Consider the following 22,092-nt stretch of genomic DNA (forward strand, 5'->3'; position numbering starts at 1 on the left):
AAGGGCAGTACCCAAGTGTGAGCCTATTTTTCAGTGCCCCTGGTCAGATATAGCCTCCCTGAACAAAAGTGTGTATCTTCCCTACGCGTTTCCCCACCCGTTTGGGGGGTTCATCAGGGGAAGTTTAACCGGGCTAAAGAAAACCGAACGAAGTCACCTGCAGTGGCAGGGTATGACCTCTCTGTATGCCGAGATACTGTGTATAAGAAAAAATGGGGAGACCATTTTTTCTTATACACAGTATCTCGGCATACAGAGAGGTCATACCCTGCCACTGCAGGTGACTTCGTTCGGTTTTCTTTAGCCCGGTTAAACTTCCCCTGATGAACCCCCCAAACGGGTGGGGAAACGCGTAGGGAAGATACACACTTTTGTTCAGGGAGGCTATATCTGACCAGGGGCACTGAAAAATAGGCTCACACTTGGGTACTGCCCTTGTAAGGGCGGGAGTTGACTGCAGAGGGCACGACAGGGTAAAAGAGGCCCCCGTGTTCCCCACTCCCCCCCCTATGTCGTTTATTTGGTCTTGATGTCCTTTCTCCCCATCATCTGGTCTCTTGGTATATGGAGCAGTATCTGAGGGCCAGCTAACAATTTGGGTGAGATTGTGCCATTTTTTATCTAGTGCACTGTTAATTATGAGCACTTTATGTATACAATTTTGAATTATGTTTTTATTTTTAGGTGTATTAATAAATGCTAAGTTTTACTAGGATTTAAAGGGCTGACTTTGCTGTTAGCAGTTCAAATGTGGTAACAGGACTAAACAGGCGGCATTTCTTTGTTCAGTGGAGGAATACTGTAATGAGTGGCAGACACAGTTGGTCCCTTTTTAGGATACGCAAGGCATACTCAGCCATGTGGGCCAATGTTCCAGGTGTCAATTCACTGCTTGTGCTGGGTTGAGGAGCACTTTCTTGCAAATCAACATCACTTGTGTCCCGCAAAAACCCTGTACCTGACCTTGCCCCCTGAGAAGCATCCTCCTCCCATAAATATTCATCCCCATCCTCCTCCTCCTCTTCATCCTCCACCTCGTCCAGGAGAGTTCCCTGAGCAGACAATGGATGACTGTCATCAAGGCTTCCCTCCTCCTTGGCTGCAGATGCCTGCTCCTTAATGTGCATCAAACTTTGCATCAGCAGACGCATTAGTGGCATGGTCATGCTTATGATGGCGTCGTCTGCACTTACCAGCCGTGTGCATTCCGCAAAACACTGAAGGACTTGACAGAGGTCTTGTAGCTTCGACCACTGCACACCAGATAACTCCATGTCTGCCATTCAAGTGCCTGCCCGTGTATGTGTATCCTCCCACAAATTAATTACAGCATGCCTCTGTTCGCACAGCCTCTGAACCATGTGCAGTGTGGAGTTCTACCTTGTTGCAACGTCAATTATTAGGCGGTGCTGGGGAAGATTCAGCGGTCGCTGATGGTTCTGCATACGGCTGGAGTGTACGGGCGACCGGCGGATGTGCGAGCAAAGTCTTCACACCTTGAGGAGCAGGGCTGGTAACCCCAGATAACTTTTCAGGAAGCACTGCACCACAAGGTTCAAGGTGTGAGCCAGGCAAGGTATGTGTTTCAGTTCTGAAAGGGCTATGGCAGCCATAAAATTCCTTCCGTTATCACTGACTACCTTGCCTGCCTCAAGATGTACACTGCCCAGCCATGACTGAGTTTGTTGCTGCAAGTACTCGGCCAGTACTTCCACGGTGTCTGTTGTCGCCCAAACACTTCATTTGTAACACAGCCTGCTGACGCTTACCACTAGCTGTTTGATAATGGGACACCTCGTGTGCAACACTGGCAGCTGCGGATGGAGTGGTCGCGACTGCGACTGCGCTCTGTGGACGAGCTTTTGCTTCTGGAGGAGGAGGAGAAGGAGGGGTGGCGAACGCCTACAGCCAATTGTTTCCTAGACTGTGGGCTAGGCAGAACTGTCCCACTATGGCTGTCCCCTGTGGACCCTGCATCTACCATATTAACCCAGTGTGCCGTCATGGACACGTAACGTCCCTGCCTACTGGTCCATGCATCTGTTGTGAGGTGCACCTTTCCACTGACTGATTGCCTCAGTGCATGGACAATGCGGTCTTTGACATGCTGGTGGAGGGCTGGGATGGCTTTTCTAGCAAAGAAGTGCTGACTGGGTAGGTCATAGCATGGTACTGCGTAGGCAATCAGGTCTTTGAAAGCTTCGCTTTCAACCAACCGGTAGGGCATCATCTCTAACGAGATTAGTATAGCAATGTGGGTGTTTAAACCCTGTGTACGCAGATGAGAGGATGAGTACTTTCTTTTCCTAATGAGAGTCACTTGTAGGGTGAGCTGGACTTGAGAGCTGCATATGGTGGAACTAGCGGTAGGGGTGGTAGACATGGCGGATTGAGAGAGGGTTGGTGATGGTATTCTTGATGTTGGCTTACCTACATTGTTTCCTACCAAGAACCTTGTGATTCCCTGACTGCGTTGGCCTTGCGACGATACCTCCACATTTGCTGCTGGTGGTGACCTAACCGGTGGGCTTACAGTGAGGGAAGCAATGTAGCGTTGCTGACTACCTTCATTCTGAGCAGGTGCACCAACGGTATGGGACGTTTGGTAGTTAGTCCAGGCTTGCAAGTGCATGCTGGTTAAATGTCTACGCATGCACGTTGTATTTAAATTTTGAAGATTCTTCCCTCTGCTAAAGGTCTTTCAGCATTTCTTAGAGATAACTTTTGACTGATCATTCGGATCTTGGTTAAAAAATTGCCACACTACACTCTTCCTACTATGGAATACCTTTTCAGGCATTGCATGCTGTGCTACTTTCACCGGATAGCCACGCTTTCCTAAAACTGTTTTTGTTTTTGACAAACCTTTTTGGCCTGATACAGGCCTGCCAGATGACAGCTGTTGCAATGTAGATGGCTGCTGCGGATCATCCTCCTCCGCTTCTGAGCTACTGGCAGCGGCACCCTGTTCCTCCAATGGCTGCCAATGTGGGTCAACAACTGGGTCATCTATCACCTCCTCTTCAATGTCATGTGCACCTTCCTCTGTGTCACCGTGTAAGGTGCTATAGCGTTCAGGACAGGGCACCATAGTCTCATCAGGGTCAGATTCTGGCTCAGTACACTGCGAGGGCAATGTAGTGATCTGAGTCAATGGAACAGCATAATAATCTAGCTGTGGCTGTGCATCTGTGCAATCCATGTCCGATTCATCTTGTAATGGGCAGTTAACAATTTCCCTTTCTAACCCAGGCACGGTATGTGTAAAGAGCTCCATGGAGTAACCTGTAGTGTCGCCTGACGCATCCTTCACTTTTGGTTTGGGTGAAGGACACAAGGAAACGTCTTGTTCTTGACCGGGAGCATCCACTAACGACTCGCTGCTTTTATATTTTGAACTTTCTGAAGAGGAGGCGAAAGAGCTAGAGGCTGAGTCAGCAAGGAAAGCCAAAACTTTTTCCTGCTGCTCCGGCTTTAAAAGCTGTTTTCCTACTCCCAGATAAGGGAGCCTTCGAGGCCTTGTGTAGCCAGACGATGATGCTGGCTCAACACCTCCAGCTTTAGGTGCTATTGTGCTTTTGCCACTACCACCAGATGCACCACCACCACCATCAGTACCAACTGCCAACCTACGCCCACGGGCTCTTCCACCAGACTTCCTAGTTTTTTGGGAAATCTAACCAAAATAACAACCGTTATTTGGTACTGTAAAACAAGGTAGAAGGTGTATATAAACTTGTTGAAAATTTAAATCTCCCTTCTTTTTTTGGGAGACTGAACCAAAACTCAGGCCCTGTGCATAAAACAACACAATGTAAGTGGCAGAAAGTGGCTGGCTGATATATGACAAACTAACAGGACTGAAGTATATCCACTTTGTGAGATTTTGAATCTCCCTTTTTTTTTGGAGACTGAACCAAAACGCAGGCCCAGTGTATAAAACAACGCAATGTAAGTGGCAGAAAGTGGCTGCCTGATATATGACAAACTAACAGGACTGAAGTATATCCACTTTGTGAGATTTTGCATCTCCCTTTTTTTTTTTGGAGACTGAACCAAAACTCAGGCCCAGTGTATAAAACAACGCAATGTAAGTGGCAGAAAGTGGCTGTCTGATATATGACAAACTAACAGGACTGAAGTGTATCCACTTTGTGAGATTTTGAATCTCCCTTTTTTTGGGGAGACTGAACCAAAACTCAGGCCCAGTGTATAAAACAACGCAATGTAAGTGGCAGAAAGCGGCTGCCTGATATATGACAAACTAACAGGACTGAAGTGTATCCACTTTGTGAGATTTTGAATCTCCCTTTTTTTTTTGGAGACTGAACCAAAACTCAGGCCCAGTGTATAAAACAACGCAATGTAAGTGGCAGAAAGTGGCTGCCTGATATATGACAAACTAACAGGACTGAAGTATATCCACTTTGTGAGATTTTGAATCTCTCTTTTTTTTTTTGGAGACTGAACCAAAACTCAGGCCCAGTGTATAAAACAACGCAATGTAAGTGGCAGAAAGTGGCTGGCTGATATAAGACAAACTAACAGGACTGAAGTATGTCCACTTTGTGAGAATTTGAATCTTACTTTTTTTTTTTGGAAACTGAACAAAAACTCAGGACCAGTGTATAAAACAACACAATGTAAGTGGCAGAAAGTGGCTGGAAGATATATGAAAAAATACAAGGACTGTAGTACAATTTCAATCTCCCTACAATGATCTCAGGACAAGTATGGCAGCAATAAAAAGGACTGCTGCACACAAAAGTGTGGACAAATAAACAAGATAACTGTGCAGAAAGGAGCAACAGGATTTTTGCTTTTAAAAAAGCAGTCGGTTTGCACAGCAGCGTACAAACAGCAATGCAGCTATCAGGGAGCCTTATAAGGTAGCCTAATAAGCTACAGAGCTGATGCACAAAAATATAGCCTCCACTGTGCCTGGAAAAAAAAAGGTGGTGTTGGACAGTGGAAATTGCTACAGCACAAGCAGTTTGGGGGTTAATCTTCCCTCCCTAACTATACCCTTTCTTCTGATGAAGCTGCAGCAACCTCTCCCTATGCTAAGATCGGCAGAAGATGGCGGTCTGCGTGCACGCCCCTTTATAGCCCCTGTGACGCCGCAGAAAGCAAGCCAATCACTGTCATGCCCTTCTCTAAGATGGTGGGGACCAAGACCTATGTCATCACGCTACCCACACTCTGCGTCCTCCTTCATTGGCTGAAAAATGGCACTGAAAGTGTCATACGAAATCCCACACTAGGATCGGGTCGGGTTTCATGAAACCCGACTTTGCCGAAAGTCGGCGATTTTTTACTTTGTCTGATCCGTTCTGCTCAACCCTAATCCTCACAAATCCCCCAAATACAGTATGATATCCTCACAAATCCCCCACACACAGTATGATACCCACAGAAATCCCCCACACACATTATGATATCCTCACAAATCCCCCACACACAGTATGATACCCTCACAAATCCCCCACACACAGTATGATACCCTCACAAATCCCCCCCACACAGTATGATATCCACACAAATCCCCCACATACAGTATGATACCCTCACAAATCCCCCACATACAGTATGATATCCTCACAAATCCCCCACATACAGTATGATATCCTCACAAATCCCCCACATACAGTATGATACCCTCACAAATCCCCCACATACAGTATGATACCCTCACAAATCCCCCACATACAGTATGATACCCTCACAAATCCCCCACATACAGTATATCCTCACAAATCCCCCACATACAGTATGATACCCTCACAAAACCCTCACACACAGTATGATATCCTCACAAATCCCCCACATACAGTATATCCTCACAAATCCCCCACATACAGTATGATACCCTCACAAAACCCCCACACACAGTATGATATCCTCACAAATCCCCCACATACAGTATGATATCCTCACAAATCCCCCACATACAGTATGATACCCTCACAAATCCCCCACATACAGTATGATACCCTCACAAATCCCCCACATACAGTATGATATCCTCACAAATCCCCCTCATACAGTATGATACCCTCACAAAACCCCCACACACATAAATGATAGTGCAGCGCCTCAGAGTCCTGGTCGTTGCAGTACTGTGGCTCCGCCACTAAGGGGAGCTATGGTACGTCCGATGGCACTGAAGGAGTTCATCTGACCAGGTATCACAGACACCAATACATTTCACAGCCGGGCCACCAGGGGGAGCTAAGGGTTCTATTCACTAGGCCACTCCCCACCATTGAGGGTAAACTGGGGGTCAGGCAGGAAGTTAGTGAGAAAGCTGACTGGGTTGGAACCAGGCAACACCTTGTGGCAGAGGGTGTTGTGGGAGAAGATTCAGTAGGGTCCCTGTCAGGGGTGGGATCCTGACAGAGGCTTGGCAACTTGAGCGAACGTAACGGGACCGTGCCTGCTCAGTATAGCGGCGGTACCCAAGAAGGGACTGGAAGCGAGATAGATTGTGCTGAGTGAGAAACGAGATCAAAGCAAGAAGGAGAATACCAGTAGGAGTCGTGCTGTAAGACCGAGGCAACATCCTACTGAGGCGCACAACCGGCGGCCGGAATGCCGAGGGAGTATTACAATATTCAGCTTCAAGCAATACTCTAAACCACGGCAGGACAGTCAGTCTAAGGCGGGCTGTCTCACCTAAATCACCTATGCAGTCTTGGGGGGCAACTTGTGGAGAGGGGCGACTCTAGGGTCCCGGAAGAGCTCCGAGCCTACCCGTCATACGGGTGCCGTTCCAACCGTAACATCAGGGAGGGACGGAGGATTAGCAGAACATCATCTAATCGAGTTGTGAGGGAACTTAAGAAACGGACACAACAGTTGTGGGGACTTTCCGTAAGCACAGCAGGGAAGGACCACAACACATAGCGCTAGCAGGAAGGCGCAGATTTCCACCTGTTAAGAGAACTCTGGAGGTGCCATTGGACCGGCCGGACTTGCGCAGCCTGGTTATCTGGATTCCGGACTGAGGACCCAGAGATCTTCAGTAAAGAGGTAAAGAGACTGCAACCTGGTGTCCTCGTTATTTACTGCACCGCACCACTACGGCATCACCACCACCATCATCTATTCACATCTATTACTGTACGCCCCTCAGCAGGGTCACGGACCGGGTCTAGCCACCGTGACAACCCCAGAGCAGAGACTCAGAGGCCCGGTACCGGGTACCCCTCGGCCCTGCGGCAGTGGGGGCGCTACAACATCCTCACAAATCCCCCACACACAGTATGATACCCTCACAAATCCAGTCCCCATGCAGTATATTACCTCACAGCTGACAACACAATAAGATGCCCCAAGACTCCATCACATACAGCATGATGTCCATCAGTTCATACAGTGCTGCTACATGAACACACACAAGACTGTGTAGTGTGGCTAATGGTCGCGTAGTCGATGGGAGGTATGTGTCACAGAGATGGCTTTTGTCTGTGATGCAGCCAGTAGTATTTTCTGTAGTGCATGAAAGCACTAAGATGTCGTTTAGTGCACCTGGGTCCGGGTTGAGGGTAGCTATAAGAGATGGGCGGGTCTGGCTACCCACATATCTCGCCTGTGGGTGTGGTTACAGCCTATATAATGGAGGCTGTTGTTTGGCACACGGTCTGTGTGTTGGGAGGGAGAAGGCCTCCTCTGTGTGTGGCTCCAGACCGAGCCTGAGTACTGGACACTACCCCAGCCTGTGTGTCCACAGGGCTGGCGGAGCAGAGCCCTGTTATGGACATTTGTACTTTGTTTTGCCTGATCTAAAGGCTGTTTACTTTCTGTTGGTGCTTCTGGGGTTTATGAAGCAATAAACCCACATGAACTTTTAAAGGAATGTGCCTCCTGTTTTCATCCCGTCGCACCCGAGTGAGTACAACCCTTTCAACTGTTACATCAACACACACACAGCTCTGTTACATCAACACACATTGCTCTGTTACATTAAAACTTGCACACACCTTCCATGCGCATCACGTTCCTCATCTTTTCTGCCTTGTCACATGACCTGAGAATGTCACGTGACTAAAAGATGCAGACAGCGCCTTCAGTCTCTATACAGTTGTTCTCAAAAGTTTACATACCCCGACTGAATTTTTGCTTTCTTGGCCTTTTTTCAGGGAATATGAATGATACAGATCTAGAAATATTCAAATTTGCCAAATTGAGTATATTGTACAAGGAAATTTGGCCTGCAGCTAAGTTATCCTCTGTGAATTAAATGTGCCTCATGTCTCTCCAGACCACATAGCATAACAAATGTGGGATGCATAAAAAATGAATACTCAAATCTCCCCCAAAAGTGGTTTATTTTTTGTTTAAAATCATCAAATTTTTCTCCTCAAAAAACTGCATGTGAACATGGCCTTAGGCTATCAAATAGCTGCAAACATAGCTCAGGAAAAAACCCTTTTCCAAAAGTCTGCAAAACCACTTCAAAGAAACAAAAATGCGTCTAAGACCTCCCCCCAAAAAATATTTCCCAACGTAATTTCTTGTTAAAAATGCTCATCAGATTTGTCTGCTTGAAAAAAATTTTGTTATACTTTTTTCTTTAGCCAAAACCAGCTCTCATGGCAGGAAAAACACTACATTCAAAATGTCCATTTTGCTGTGTTTTTCGCGATTTGTTTGCTTTGTTTTTGCTGCTTTTTTTGTAGCTTTTTTACAGCGTTTTTTGGGTGTGGATCATGTTTGCATTGTCTATAGCAAATGTTTAACCCTTTTATGACATTGGAATTAATAATACATCCCTGTGCTGTGTAGCTTATTATCAAACTCGATCACAGCATTCCAGGAGCCTGCAGAGGGATGACAGCTCCTCTGCCCTTGGATCAAAGACCCCACAGCATGACGCACGGTCCCGATCGTTACCATGGTGACTCGATGTCGTCCTGAGAAAGATAAGAAAGTTAAGAAAGTTGCTTGATCATGCACAGGGCATGATCAGCAACTTTCCCTGTCAGTGCAGAGCTGACAGTTTCTACAGCATGGGGATACTGCTGCATCCCCATGCTATACAAGCGATTAGCATGCAAAAAATTATAGGCCCATAGTGGGACAAAAGAAAATATTTAAAAAATTTAAAGAAACATATTTTAAATAATTGTAAAAATATTTAAAGTAAAAATTAAAAAATATATATATTGTATCCATAAATGGATATTTGTATGAAAAAAAAAAAATATAAACAATAAAAGTACACCCAGTATGTCGGGAACAACCCAACGTATAAAACTTAACTCCTTTAGTGAACACCATAAAAAAAATAAAAAACAAGGCAAAAAAACAATGCTTTCTCATCATACCGCTGAACAAAAAGTGAAATAAAACACAAAAAAAGGATATAAAAAGCCATGGTACTGCTGAAAACATCATCTTGTCCCGCAAAAAACAAATCATGATATAGCTCCATCAGCATAATAAAAAAGTTATTGCCCTCAAAATAAAGCGATGTAAGAATAATTATTTTTTCTCTAAAATAGTTTTTATTGTGTAAAAGCGCCAAAACATAAAATATAAATGAGGTATCGCTGTAATCGTACCGACCTAAAGAATAAGACTGCCTTATCAAATTTACCACATGTGGAACGACGTAAACCAACCCTTCCCCCCAAAAAAAAATTATTAAATTGCTGGTTTTTGTTCATTCTGCCTCCTAAAAATCAGAATAGAAAGCGATCAAAAAATGTCATGTGCCCGAAAATGGCATCGATTAAAAACGTCAATTTGTCTTGCAAAAAACAAGCCATTACATGACTGTCGGCCAAAATATGGAAAAATTATAGCTCTCAAAATGTGGGGATTAGTGAAGAGCGAGTATACTCGATGCTCGGGTGGTCTCCGAGTATTTGTTAGTTCTCGGAGATTTCGTTTTTCTCGCCTCAGCTGCATGATTTACGTTGTCTTGCAGCCGTAAATCATGCAGCTGTATCGACAAAATCTAAATCTCCGAGCACTAACTAATATTCGGAGACCACCCGAGCGTGCTCGGGAAAACTCGATTAACGAGTATACTCGCTCATCACTATTGGGGATGCAAAAACTTTTTTTGCAATAAGGAGCATCTTTTAGTGTGTGACAGCAGCCAAATATCAAAACCCAATATAAATCTGATATCGCTGTAATAGCACCGACCCGAAGAATAAAGTCACCTAATCACTTATACCGCATGAGGAACCGAGTAAAAAAATAAATAAAACCAATTCTTCACCTGCTGTTGATTTTTTCATTCTGCCTCACAAAGATTGCAGTAAAGCTCAAGTACATTTATCCTGCGCTCTGCGCGGAGAGCTTGCACCGCGGTTTCTGTGTAAATCTCTGAAATATTCAGATTGAACCGCTAGAGGAAGATTCCCTATAATGAGGCAGATGGAGGCACTGTGGACTCCGTCTGACCTTTGATCCAGCAGTGTCCATCGTTTTAGAATTGCATAAAAATGCGGCCACAGTTTTGTGCACTTAAGAAAAGAAGGACACCCCTGAAAAGAGGCCAGACGGAGTCCAGAGTAACTGTGCTGCCTCATTATAGGGAATGGACCCCTCAGAGGTTTCATCTGAATCACATCATTCAGAGATTTAGATGCAAATTGTCTCTTCAAAGAGGAAGAGGACTAGAACTCTAGTGCCACCTATTGGAGGTAGCAATCCTAACAGTCAATGTCGACCCTTTTAACGAGCCTTGTCACATGACTTAGGATGAGCCAAACCAGAATCTCAATTTGCAGACACAGTGCTTTGGGGTACTGCCCCACATCAGTGCAAAGTGGAGATCTGGTTTGGCTGATTGAGAGGCGTCTGACCGGGATCCAAGAAGTATCATGTCTCCTTGCGGAGAGTGACATGATAAGCATGTCGAGGTGAGGAGACTTAAAGCCGCAATGCTCCTCTAGGAAATATGCAAATTGTCTCTTCAGAGAGGAAAAGGCCTAGAACTCTAGTGCCACCTATTGGAAGTAGCAATCCTAACAGTCAATGTCGAACCTTTAACGAGCCTTGTCACATGACTTAGGATAATAGCCAAACCAGAATCTCAATTTGCAGATACTGCACTGAGGGGCAGTACCCCGAAACACAAAGTGGAGATCTGGTTTGGCTGATTGAGAGGCGTCTGACCGGGATCCAAGAAGTATCATTTCTCCTTGCGGAGAGTGACATGATAAGCATGTCGAAATGAGGAGACTTAAAGCCACAATGCTTCTCTGGGAAATATGCAAATTGTCTCTTCAGAAAGGAAGAGGACTAGAACTCTAATGCCACCTAGGGGCTCTGTATATGGAGTCTGCAAACTGTTTTAGGAAACTCTGCGCTCCAGGAGGCAAATAGCGCTCCGTTCCTCCCGAGTCTCTCTGAATGGCTATGTAGTGCTGTACAGCCTGTAGCATTTCACCCGCTACGGGTCTAGGGGACACTCGCTTAGGTGCGGCGGATGACACTCAGGAGACACGTTTCCTTAAAAGTTCACAGGTTTATTGCTGCACAAACCACATGGCAACATGAACGACGGGTAAACAGTCTTACGTCAGACAGGTTAATCCTCAATGTCCATAGTAGAGCTCCGCTCTCTCACGTCTGTCGGCACACAGACCGTGCTATGACCAGCACGTAGGCTCTCTAGCCTAAAGATGGTCTCTGTGTGTTTCCAGGATGTCTGTCCCCACGTGGAACCGTCCAACACACAGGCCACTCTGCAGTGTGCAACCAGGACACCTGGAAGTGTGTCCACTCTGACATACACCCACACACTCCCCCTGGAGGCTAGCATTAGGCTTTCTTTAATAAGTCTAACCACACCCAGAACCCATCACATGATCAGACATGTGGTTGTGACCTCACCACAGGTCCTGCAACAAACATAGACAGGCATGGTTATGCCCCTTACCCAGGGGTGAGGTATATGGGTAGCCAGACCCTCCCATCTCTCATAGCTACCCGTAACCCGGACCCAAATATACTAAGCAACTCCTTATTGCTTTATGTGCAAACAGAAAACACTCCGGGTTACATCACAGCGACAAGCCTTCTCTGTGATATATACCTCCCATCGATTAGACACCCTTTAGCCATGCTACAAGCCCTATATGGGGTATTGCCACGTTCACTAGAAGTTGTGGGAGAAATTATGGTGACATTAGAGATTTAGACGGAAATCCCAAAGTAAGTGCTCAGTGTAGAGCGCCGGATAAATGTGATCCCAAATGTTATGTAAAATGTTCCCAATAAAAACTTCAACTGAATCCACAAAAAAAGCAAGTCCCCACTCCGATCAGTTATCTGTTCATTTCCATTAACAGATGACTGACCTGATTGGGGACTTGTTTTTTTTATATATGGGGGACTTCCTCGATACTGGTAGTACAAAGGCTCTGGAAAAGCGAAATGGCTCCTTACTCACCAAAAGAAATTCAGCAAATTCTCCGCTCCCAAATCCAAATGCCCGCTCCCTTCTGAGCCCCGGTGTACCTAAACCACAAATAGCGTCCACATGTTTGGCATTTCTGTAACGATGAGAATCCCGCCTAACTTACAGCTGCATGTCTCCGGAAGCACGAGTTAGGCTTAACGTACTGGTGACTGCAACGTACTGATCACTGCAATGTACTGGTCACTACAAGAGCAGTTTGCAATTTTCACTCGGTAATATTCATTGCTGCTTGCTTCTGGAAAACACCCACGGAGTCAAAATTGTCACTATACCTGTAGATAAATTCCCAAAGGGTTATAATTTCCATAATAGGGTCACTTGAGGGGGGATTCTGCTCTTTTAGCAATTAGGGGCTCTGTATATGGAGTTGCCAAACTGTTCTAGGAAAATCTGCGCTCCAGGAGGCAAATAGCGCTTTGTTCCTCCCAAGTCTCTCCGAATGGCTAAGTAGTACTGTACAGCTCTATATGGGGTATTGCCACGTTCAATAGAAGTTGTGGAAGAAATTATGGTGACATTTTTGCCTACTTCTTGTGTGAAAATGTAAAATTTGGGGTTAAAACAAAATTTTGGTGGTAAAAATGTTATTTTTTCTTCACTGCCCAATGGTATAAAATTCAGTGACTGTGGTGTTAATATGATCACTGCACCCCTTCACATATAGGGGGATTCTGTTGTTCTGGCACCTCAGAGGCTCTGCCAATGTAACATGGCACCCTCAAACCATTCCAGCAAAATCTGAACTCAAATATGGTGCCTCTTCCCTCTCCCGTACATATGGGGTATTGGCGTATTCAATTGCACAACAAATTGTATGGTGCAATTTTTCCTGTTACCCGTATGAAAATGCAAAATTTTGGGAAAAATAATTTTTTCGGGGGAACTGTGATTTTATTATTTTCACAGCTCAACACTTCCGTGAAGCACCTGGGGCTTTAAGGTGCTCACCACACATCTAAATACATTGCTTGAATGGTGTAGTTTCCAAAATGGGTAAATTGTGGGGGGTTTGCCCTGTTTAGGCACATCAGGGGCTCTCCAAACGGGACACGACGTCCTCTAATGATTCCAGGAAATTTTACATTCAAAAAGTCAAATGACCCTCCTTCCCTTCCGAGCCCTGCCCAAACCGTGGTTTTCTCCCTCATATGGGGTATCGGCATGCTCAGAAGAAATTACACAACACATTTTGGGGTCCATTTTTCCTGTTACCCCTATCAAAATAAAAAAAAATTGCATCTGAAGTAAATTTTTTGCAAAAAAAGTTAAATGTTCTTTTTTTTCCACATTCCAAAAATTCCTGTGAAGCACCTAAATGGTTAAAAAGAACTTCTTGAATGTGGTTTTGAGCACCTTGATGGGTGCAGTTTTTAGAATAGTGTCACTTTTGGGTATTAGACCCCTCAAAGTGACTTCAAATGTGATATGGTCTCTAAAAAAATGGTTTTGTAAATTGTGTTGGAAAAATGAAAAACCGCTGGTCATCTTATAATCCTTATAACTTCTTAACAAAAAAAAATGTTTCCAAAATTGTGCTGATGTAAAGTAGACATGTGGTAAATGTTACTTATTAACTATTTTGTGGGACACATCTGTGTGATTTAAGAGCATGAAAATTCAAAGTTGGAAAATTGCAAAATTTTCAAAATTTTCACCAAATTTCGTTTTTTTTAACAAATAAGCGCAAGTCATATCAAAGAAATGTTATCATGAAGTACAAAATGTCACGAAAAAACATTCTCAGAATCACCAGGATCCGTTGAAGCGTTCCAGAGCTATTGCTACATAAAGCGACAGTGCTCAGAATTGTAAAAATTGCCCCGGTCATTAATGTGCAAACCACATTCTGGGGTAAAAGAGTTAACAAAATTAGTTTTATTCACCAAAGATGCTTAAAAAATGTCACGAAAAACTCAGTTGAGCTTTTTGTAGCATTTTTACATTTTTCCATTGCTTTCTAGCTTTCTAGGTGAAAAAATGCTGCAAAAATGCAGAAAGAACAGACATGATGCAGAATTCGGACCCGCTTCAGTCCACAACTTCAATCAGGAAAAAAAAAATAAGAGTGTGCATGAGACTTCTGAAATCTCATAGTTTTTGCTGGTACTGTAAAAAGCTGCTTTTAATTTGCCTAAAAAAACGCAGCAAAAAATGCTGTGTGTGACCATCACCTAAGGCTAAAGCATCTCCGAAATCCTCCATGAGAACCTAAGTTTCCTTCTCTAAACCTTGAATTTCGGGACTAACCATGTAAATGAGATGTTGAGAAAAAATGTTCTTCTTGTTGGTTGGGGATATTTCAGAACTTAAAATAATTTTTTATAAAAAAAATTAAAATGAAGGAGCTTTTTGAGATCAGATAGAAGAGGAAACTTCTTAAAGTTAGTTGTGGCACGTTGTGAATGGTACTTGTATTTTCAGTACAATCATGGAAGGAATCTTCTGAAAAACATCTTTGGTATCAAATACACGAAATTGAGAGGTTTTCTTCAGATTAATTGCATGATTCCATCAGATTAGTCCAATGACCAATTTGCTTCTGATCTAAAATACAAAGGATATGAATCATTTTTACCTTTAGGCCTTTTAGAAATCATCTTCAACTTGCTTAACTGTTCACAATAACAGTAATTTTGACCAGGGGCACCCAATCTTTTACACACCACTGTACAAGAAAAAACAACGGTAAGATTGAAGTGAGAGTTTATAACATTTCCAAGTGTGACAGTCATTCATTTTCACAATGCACATACAAAAAAAATAAAGATTTTGCATTATATTTAACTAATTAAAATAATTTATATTTGATCCTACTAATTTGGCGAAAAGAATCCATCCAAATGTTTCAATTCTAACCCATGTTTGTTCTATGTAGCACCTACAGGACCTATTGTGCCATGGTATGGATTTCTTCTCATTGCGTTGGCTGTTTCAATTATTGTACCTGCCCTGCTTTGTATATACGGCCTGGTAAGTCTTTTAATAACTTTATCAATAAAACTTTATATTATCATGGTTTAAAATATGTACCACAAAAATGTAGAGGTTTTGCAGTAGGTTGTGTCTTTTTACAAACGACGTCAAAGTTTACTATAGACAAGGTATGGCAAGTACTGCATAGAAAGCCTATAACAGTTCTTAAAGTCCATAGTCATTCTGCCCTATTCTCACCCAAAATCACTAGTCTAGGAGGTGTACTTATTTTTCTCATTTCCATGGTTGGTTTTCTTAAAAATAGATAGAACGGTAAACACTGCGTCCACGATTCATCATTGCCTTCGCGCCTGGCTTTTGCCCAGTTTTGACCCTTTTTTTGTTTGAACCCAATTCATGATACTATTTATACCTTTTTTAAAGTCTATTTTATTTGTGCTCACCTGTTTTATTTTGTTTTGTTTCTTTTCTGCCTTTTGGGCATAGTTTAGTGACTCCAGATGGTTTTGCTTGATTCGTCAATTACAACTTTTTTAAAATGTCACAAAATTTGGTGCAATTTCACTCCAGCCTGACACCCACCCCCAGTATGTTATTGAGTATGCCGGAATAATTTTGGTGCAATTATTGGAGTCAAAATTCAAAAAACTAATTGAAGACAGGAAAAAAAGACCATTTTTCAACTTGACCCAAATTCATCAATCGTGTGCGCCATTTTGCTGAATTTTGGGCCAAAAATGGCACTAAAATCACAGGAAAGAAATGGAGAGTGACTTAAAAATGCAAATGATGAATTATGGCCTACAAACCTAAAGTATTGAGTTTTTTCATGGTGGGAGTTTTTCTGATCACCAGCCTATGACTGACTGCAGGATACCCCAGCTGATCAATTTTCCATATTCATATGTTGGCAGTGACATGATCCAGAGTCAGTATGGATGGTCTCATGACTATGAACTACGTATTTCCTTTTCGTAGGGTTCTGGTGTAGCCGATATCTTTAGTCGTGTCACAAGAGTCTGACACTGACTTAAAGCCGACACATATGCATTGGAGAAAAGTCAGCCTAATGCCCTGGTTTTGATCGGAATGGTCACCCAGTAATGTATATGGAGGTCTCTCGACTCTCCCCCGACAGATAATGTCTGAGAAGAGAAGGATCAAGCCAGTTGTATTTCAATTATCAAATCTTTTTGCTTGATGAGAAGATAACTCTCTTTCAGAGGAGTTTGGCACCAGTTCTCTCAAAAAAGACTCAGGAGTGCTCTCAGCCTTCCAGTGTATCGGGAAGTCGAAAGAGATAGCTGTTAACTCGAAGAAAGCTATGTCATATATGGACAGCTTTATAGTTACTCCGTTGGTGGCACAGGAGACGTTTCTCTTCCTTGTTTAGGAGAGACAACTATACTTTTATCTCACCAGTTATTGCCTAGCCCATGCTACCGGTTACACCATCTGATAGCCATCTCCTCAAGAAGAAACCGTACTCTTCTGTCTATTGGTTTGGAAACATAGTAAGCAACAACCTAATCCATATTAGTTACTTGAAATACCCTGACAATGACATTCTCTCTTCAATCCACAGATCATGAAGAGTATTAAATGCTCTGGGGTGGCCTACTTCACACAACCAAGCAACACATGGGAATCGTTCAGAAGAATGTGGACCAGGAGTGACCCAACAACAATTGGAACAACAAGAGAAGTAGTCATTGAGATTTCATAGCCTCGTTATCATCATGTCTACTGGTCCAAGCTGAAATAAAGATTCTTCAAAGGGGTTTCCAGAAACATGGGGGCCTTGACCCACAGGACCTTGATGATAAGCAGATCAGAAAGTGCTGAACTATGGTATCAGCCATAGCCGATTTCAGATGTGACACTATTGTAATGATCACTGACTGAGCCTCCACAAACCAGACCACTGACTCTACTAGTCCGTGGAGACAGATTTCCACCATTCACATATTGACGGCTTATTTTAAGCATAGACCTTAAAGTAGCACTGCAATCGAAAATGTTATCCTCTTAATATATAGCAGTCTTCATATTATATAGCTCTCAGTACTTACAATTGCTCATTTTGTCTTTCTACCGGATTAATTCTTCTCTTTTCCATTAAGTCTATGACATCATGTGATTGAAAACTTACTAGCTGAATCCTTCTAAGCTCTATGTAGCAACAGGAGGTTAATCTTCTCTGCACAAGTCATGAGTCACTGCAAAAGTCCCTGGCAGGGAGGAGGAGCTGAGCAGCTGGGTCAGGAGTTGAAAAGGGGAATTATAAATGCAGGGACAAGATACTTCCTTTTTCTACGTAAAGCAGAGAAAAGAGATGAATTAAGTGGGTAGAAAGGAAAAATGAGCAATTGTATGTACACAGTGATATATAATATAGTGAGTGAAATATATTAATAGGATGAAAACTTTAATGAGAGGAGGAGGAAGAGGACGACATCTTCAATGAAAATGCTTTGTACAAATATGACATAAAGGAGAGACAATAGGGCTTTAGGGGTATTTTAAAGACTTGTCTAATTTATTTTATTGAAAGCTGTACATGTAAAGACTTATTTTTGTTTGGTGTATTTTACTTAATATTTTTGTTGTACATTTTATATATTTATTGTTTTTTTTATAATTTGAAAATATTTAATAAATACTAATATCCCGAAAAATGGCCATTGTACTTTGTGTTACAATAAAATCTGAAATACCTCTATTTAACTCAGGATCAGTGCGGGATAAGTAATGTAATGTATGTACACAGGGACTGCACCAGCAGTATAGTGAGTGCAGCTCTGGGGTGTAATACAGGAAATAACTCAGAATCAGTAATGTAATGTATATACACAGTGACTGCACCAGCAGAATAGTGAGTGCAGCTCTGGGGTATAATACAGGATGTAACTCAGGATCAGTAATGTAATGTATGTACACAGTGACTGCACCAGCAGAATAGTGAGTGCAGCTCTGGAGTATAATACAGGAGGTAACTCAGGATCAGTAATGTAATGTATGTACACAGTGACTGCACCAGCAGAATAGTGAGCGCAGCTCTGGGGTATAATACAGGATGTAACTCAGGATCAGTAATCTAATGTATTATCGCAGTGACTGCACCAGCAGAATAGTGAGCGCAGCTCTGGGGTATAATACAGGATGTAACTCAGGATCAGTAATGTAATGTATGTACGCAGTGACTGCACAAGCAGAATAGTGAGTGCAGCTCTGGAGTATAATACAGGAGGTAACTCAGGATCAGTAATGTAATGTATGTACACAGTGACTGCACCAGCAGAATAGTGAGTGCAGCTCTGGGGTATAATACAGGATGTAAGGATGTAACTCAGGATCAGTAATGTAATGTATGTACACAGTGACTGCACCAGCAGAATAGTGAGTGCAGCTCTGGGGTGTAATACAGGAAATAACTGAGGATCAGTAACGTAATGTATATACACAGTGACTGCACCAGCAGAATAGTGAGTGCAGCTCTGGAGTATAATACAGGATGTAACTCAGGATCAGTAATGTAATGTGTGTACACAGTGACTGCACCAACAGAATAGTGAGTGCAGCTCTGGAGTATAATACAGGATGTAACTCAGGATCAGTAATGTAATGTATGTACACAGTGACTGCACCAGCAGAATAGTGAGTGCAGCTCTGGGGTATAATACAGGATGTAAGGATGTAACTCAGGATCAGTAATGTAATGTATGTACACAGTGACTGCACCAGCAGAATAGTGAGTGCAGCTCTGGGGTGTAATACAGGAAATAACTGAGGATCAGTAACGTAATGTATATACACAGTGACTGCACCAGCAGAATAGTGAGTGCAGCTCTGGAGTATAATACAGGATGTAACTCAGGATCAGTAATGTAATGTGTGTACACAGTGACTGCACCAACAGAATAGTGAGTGCAGCTCTGGAGTATAATACAGGATGTAACTCAGGATCAGTAATGTAATGTATGTACACAGTGACTGCACCAGCAGAATAGTGAGTGCAGCTCTGGGGTATAATACAGGAGGTAACTCAGGATCAGTAATGTAATGTATGTTCACAGTAACTGCACCAGCAGGATAGTGAGTGCAGCTCTGGAGTATAATACAGGATGTAACTCAGGATCAGTAATGTATGTACACAGTGACTGCACCAGAAGAATAGTGAGTGCAGCTCTGGGGTATAATACAGGATGTAACTCAGGATCAGTAATGTATGTACACAGTGACTGCAACAGCAGAATAGTGAGTGCAGCTCTGGGGTATAATACAGGATGTAACTCAGGATCAGTAATGTATGTACACAGTGACTGCGCCAGCAGAATAGTGAGTGCAGCTCTGGGGTATAATACAGGATGTAACTCAGGATCAGTAATGTAATGTATGTACACAGTGCCTGCACCAGCAGATTAGTGAGTGCAGCTCTTGAGTATAACATTGTCTTTAACTCAGGAATAACTTAAAGATCATTAGCCTGCTCCGGCATAAAGGACCAAGTATGACTTCTATCTCTGGACCCCCAAAGCAGTCTATAACTAGTGTATAACTGTGTATAAGTTTATCTTTTGGCAATGAGTATAGTGTTGCCACTGAAGGAAGCAATTATCTTTCTTGCCTTTAATAAAGGAATAGTAGACACAGAAATTCTGCGTCCCATACATGTAGCTTGCAGAGGATATTATATGGATGCCGATATGTAAACATACAGGGATCCAGCCTCTAGCCCTATCATCTACTTGTCTACTATTCCTAAATGAGTAAATACCTCTAATGATACTCTGATTTCAATGTCATTTTATTTCCATCAGGTGTCACTATACGACCACAGATAATGTATTCTCATGCTCAGCAATCCTTCAATGAGACCGGCTGAGTTACATGTAGATGAGTCCGCGATACATCCCTGGTGCCGGAATCTGTGTACTTTACCTTATATTGTGCAGTAATACACAGTTCAGTTCTTTACCACAATTGTCCAAATGTCCTAAATGCATGGACACAGTCCTGACAATTTCACGGCTGTCCTTGACCAAAATGGGCTGTGTTTATGTAACCTCCGGCCAAAAGAAGGTGATCCTGTGTGATTAACATATGGAACTATTCCGTAATATATAATCTATACTGTAAATAATATATACCATACTGTTATATACTACAGTATATAATGCACCATGCTGCACAAGAGGCTTATAGGTCAATCTGTTAGGAAGCTAAACCAAGACATCTCCTCGCAAGTCCTCACAGAAGACATAGCTATGAAATGAATTGTTGCGTGGACCAGTGAAGGAACTGGATAACTTGAATAAGATTATGCTATTACTGTTAATGGTGTTTTAATCATCTTCAAAACACATGTCCCCAAATGCTAGTCTACAAATAATTTTGCAAATAAGGCAGGCATTCACCTTCCCAGGATCTAATGTCGCGCCCCAGGGTCCTGGTCGTCACAGTGGCATTGCTTTCCCTTTGGGGAGAGGGATGTCATGCTTGGGAGCGATGAAGGATATCTTTCACCAGGTAAATCTCACATACAACACGTTCACACTCCAGACCAGAAGGGGGAGCTCTGAACTCGGATTAAGGGGAACTTCCTTATATTCTGGCTGGAGGGGAAGTGAGTAGGCAATCTGAGAGAGACAGTGAAAGAGAGCAGATGGACCTAGAGGGTCGAAAAGTCTGAAGGAGCCATGTGGTCTGAGGAACCATTGCTCCTGGAGCAGGAGAACAGAAAGCACGGACAGCTTGTAGAACGAGAACAGGAGGGAGAAAGCACAGGAGAGAAACACCAGTGGAGCAGAGCTGAGAAGAGGATACCTCCCTGGTTAGTGCAGATTCCATAGCTGGAAAACCGTGGCCGTGCTGAACTCTATAGTGGCATAGCAGAAACCGGCAGGACAGCTGGATTGTACATCATCTGTCCGTATCGATACCCTGGAGACACAGTGATAATTATAGGGCCCGGTCATCCAAGAGACCCTGAAAAAAGGCCCAGTTCACCTGTCATATGGGTTGTGTCCTAACCTTCATGGGGTACAGAGAGGAACTGTGTGGACCTTATGTGAAGCCTTAGGCAGTAAGGGACTACATCACCACCGCACTTGGAGGAAGGCTTTGATCTCCGCCTGGTGAAGGGGACTCTGGATTCGCTCCCAAGCCGGCCGGACCCTGCCTGTCCTGTGATCTGGTGCCCTGGGCTGTGGTTGCCTGAAGCTACAGTAAACCAGGTAAAGACTACAAATCTGTGCCCTCGTTATTTGCCACACCATCCAGAACACCATCGGTGCCCTACACCTGGAAAGCCCTGGGGACCCTGCTTCACCTGTGGGAAGAGTTACCATCTTGCTGCAACAACATCACCCCAGAGGACCCCTTTAAGCAGCATCAGTCCCTATTGACTGAGAACCACAGGTGGCATCACGAACAATAAATTTTATCCACAATTCCCCTTAAAAGACCTTTCCCCTTTTATTGGGCGCACAGGGCTACGGACCAGGTCGCAGCCACCGTGACATTCCCATTTAAAACCGGACCCGGTACCAAGTACCCCACGGCCCAGGCGGGCGACTCACTAACACTGACTCTCCACCATTATACAAGTCTTTGATTATGGGCTGCAACTGTAAAGTCACAACTACATTGTGCATCACCACTGCAGCCAATCACAGAGGTTAATGAGAGAAATTCTGAGAGGTGGTCTAAAG

At 43.4% G+C, this 22,092-nt stretch overlaps 1 protein-coding gene across 1 annotated transcript in view; it reads left to right on the forward strand.

The window, feature by feature from the left end:
* The window catches only part of LOC143806081 (uncharacterized), an 84,823-nt gene extending 66,766 nt beyond the window's left edge, over positions 1 to 18,057 (forward strand). Inside the window, exons 30-31 of the mRNA XM_077286016.1 lie at positions 15,321 to 15,415; positions 16,965 to 18,057. Coding sequence (XP_077142131.1) covers positions 15,321 to 15,415; positions 16,965 to 17,105 — 236 coding nt within the window. The 3' untranslated portion in view covers positions 17,106 to 18,057. The remainder of the gene's footprint in view (positions 1 to 15,320; positions 15,416 to 16,964) is intronic.
* The last annotated feature ends 4,035 nt before the right edge of the window (positions 18,058 to 22,092 follow it).

This window comes from Ranitomeya variabilis, chromosome 2, assembly GCF_051348905.1.
Source record: "Ranitomeya variabilis isolate aRanVar5 chromosome 2, aRanVar5.hap1, whole genome shotgun sequence".
NCBI lineage: Eukaryota > Metazoa > Chordata > Amphibia > Anura > Dendrobatidae > Ranitomeya > Ranitomeya variabilis.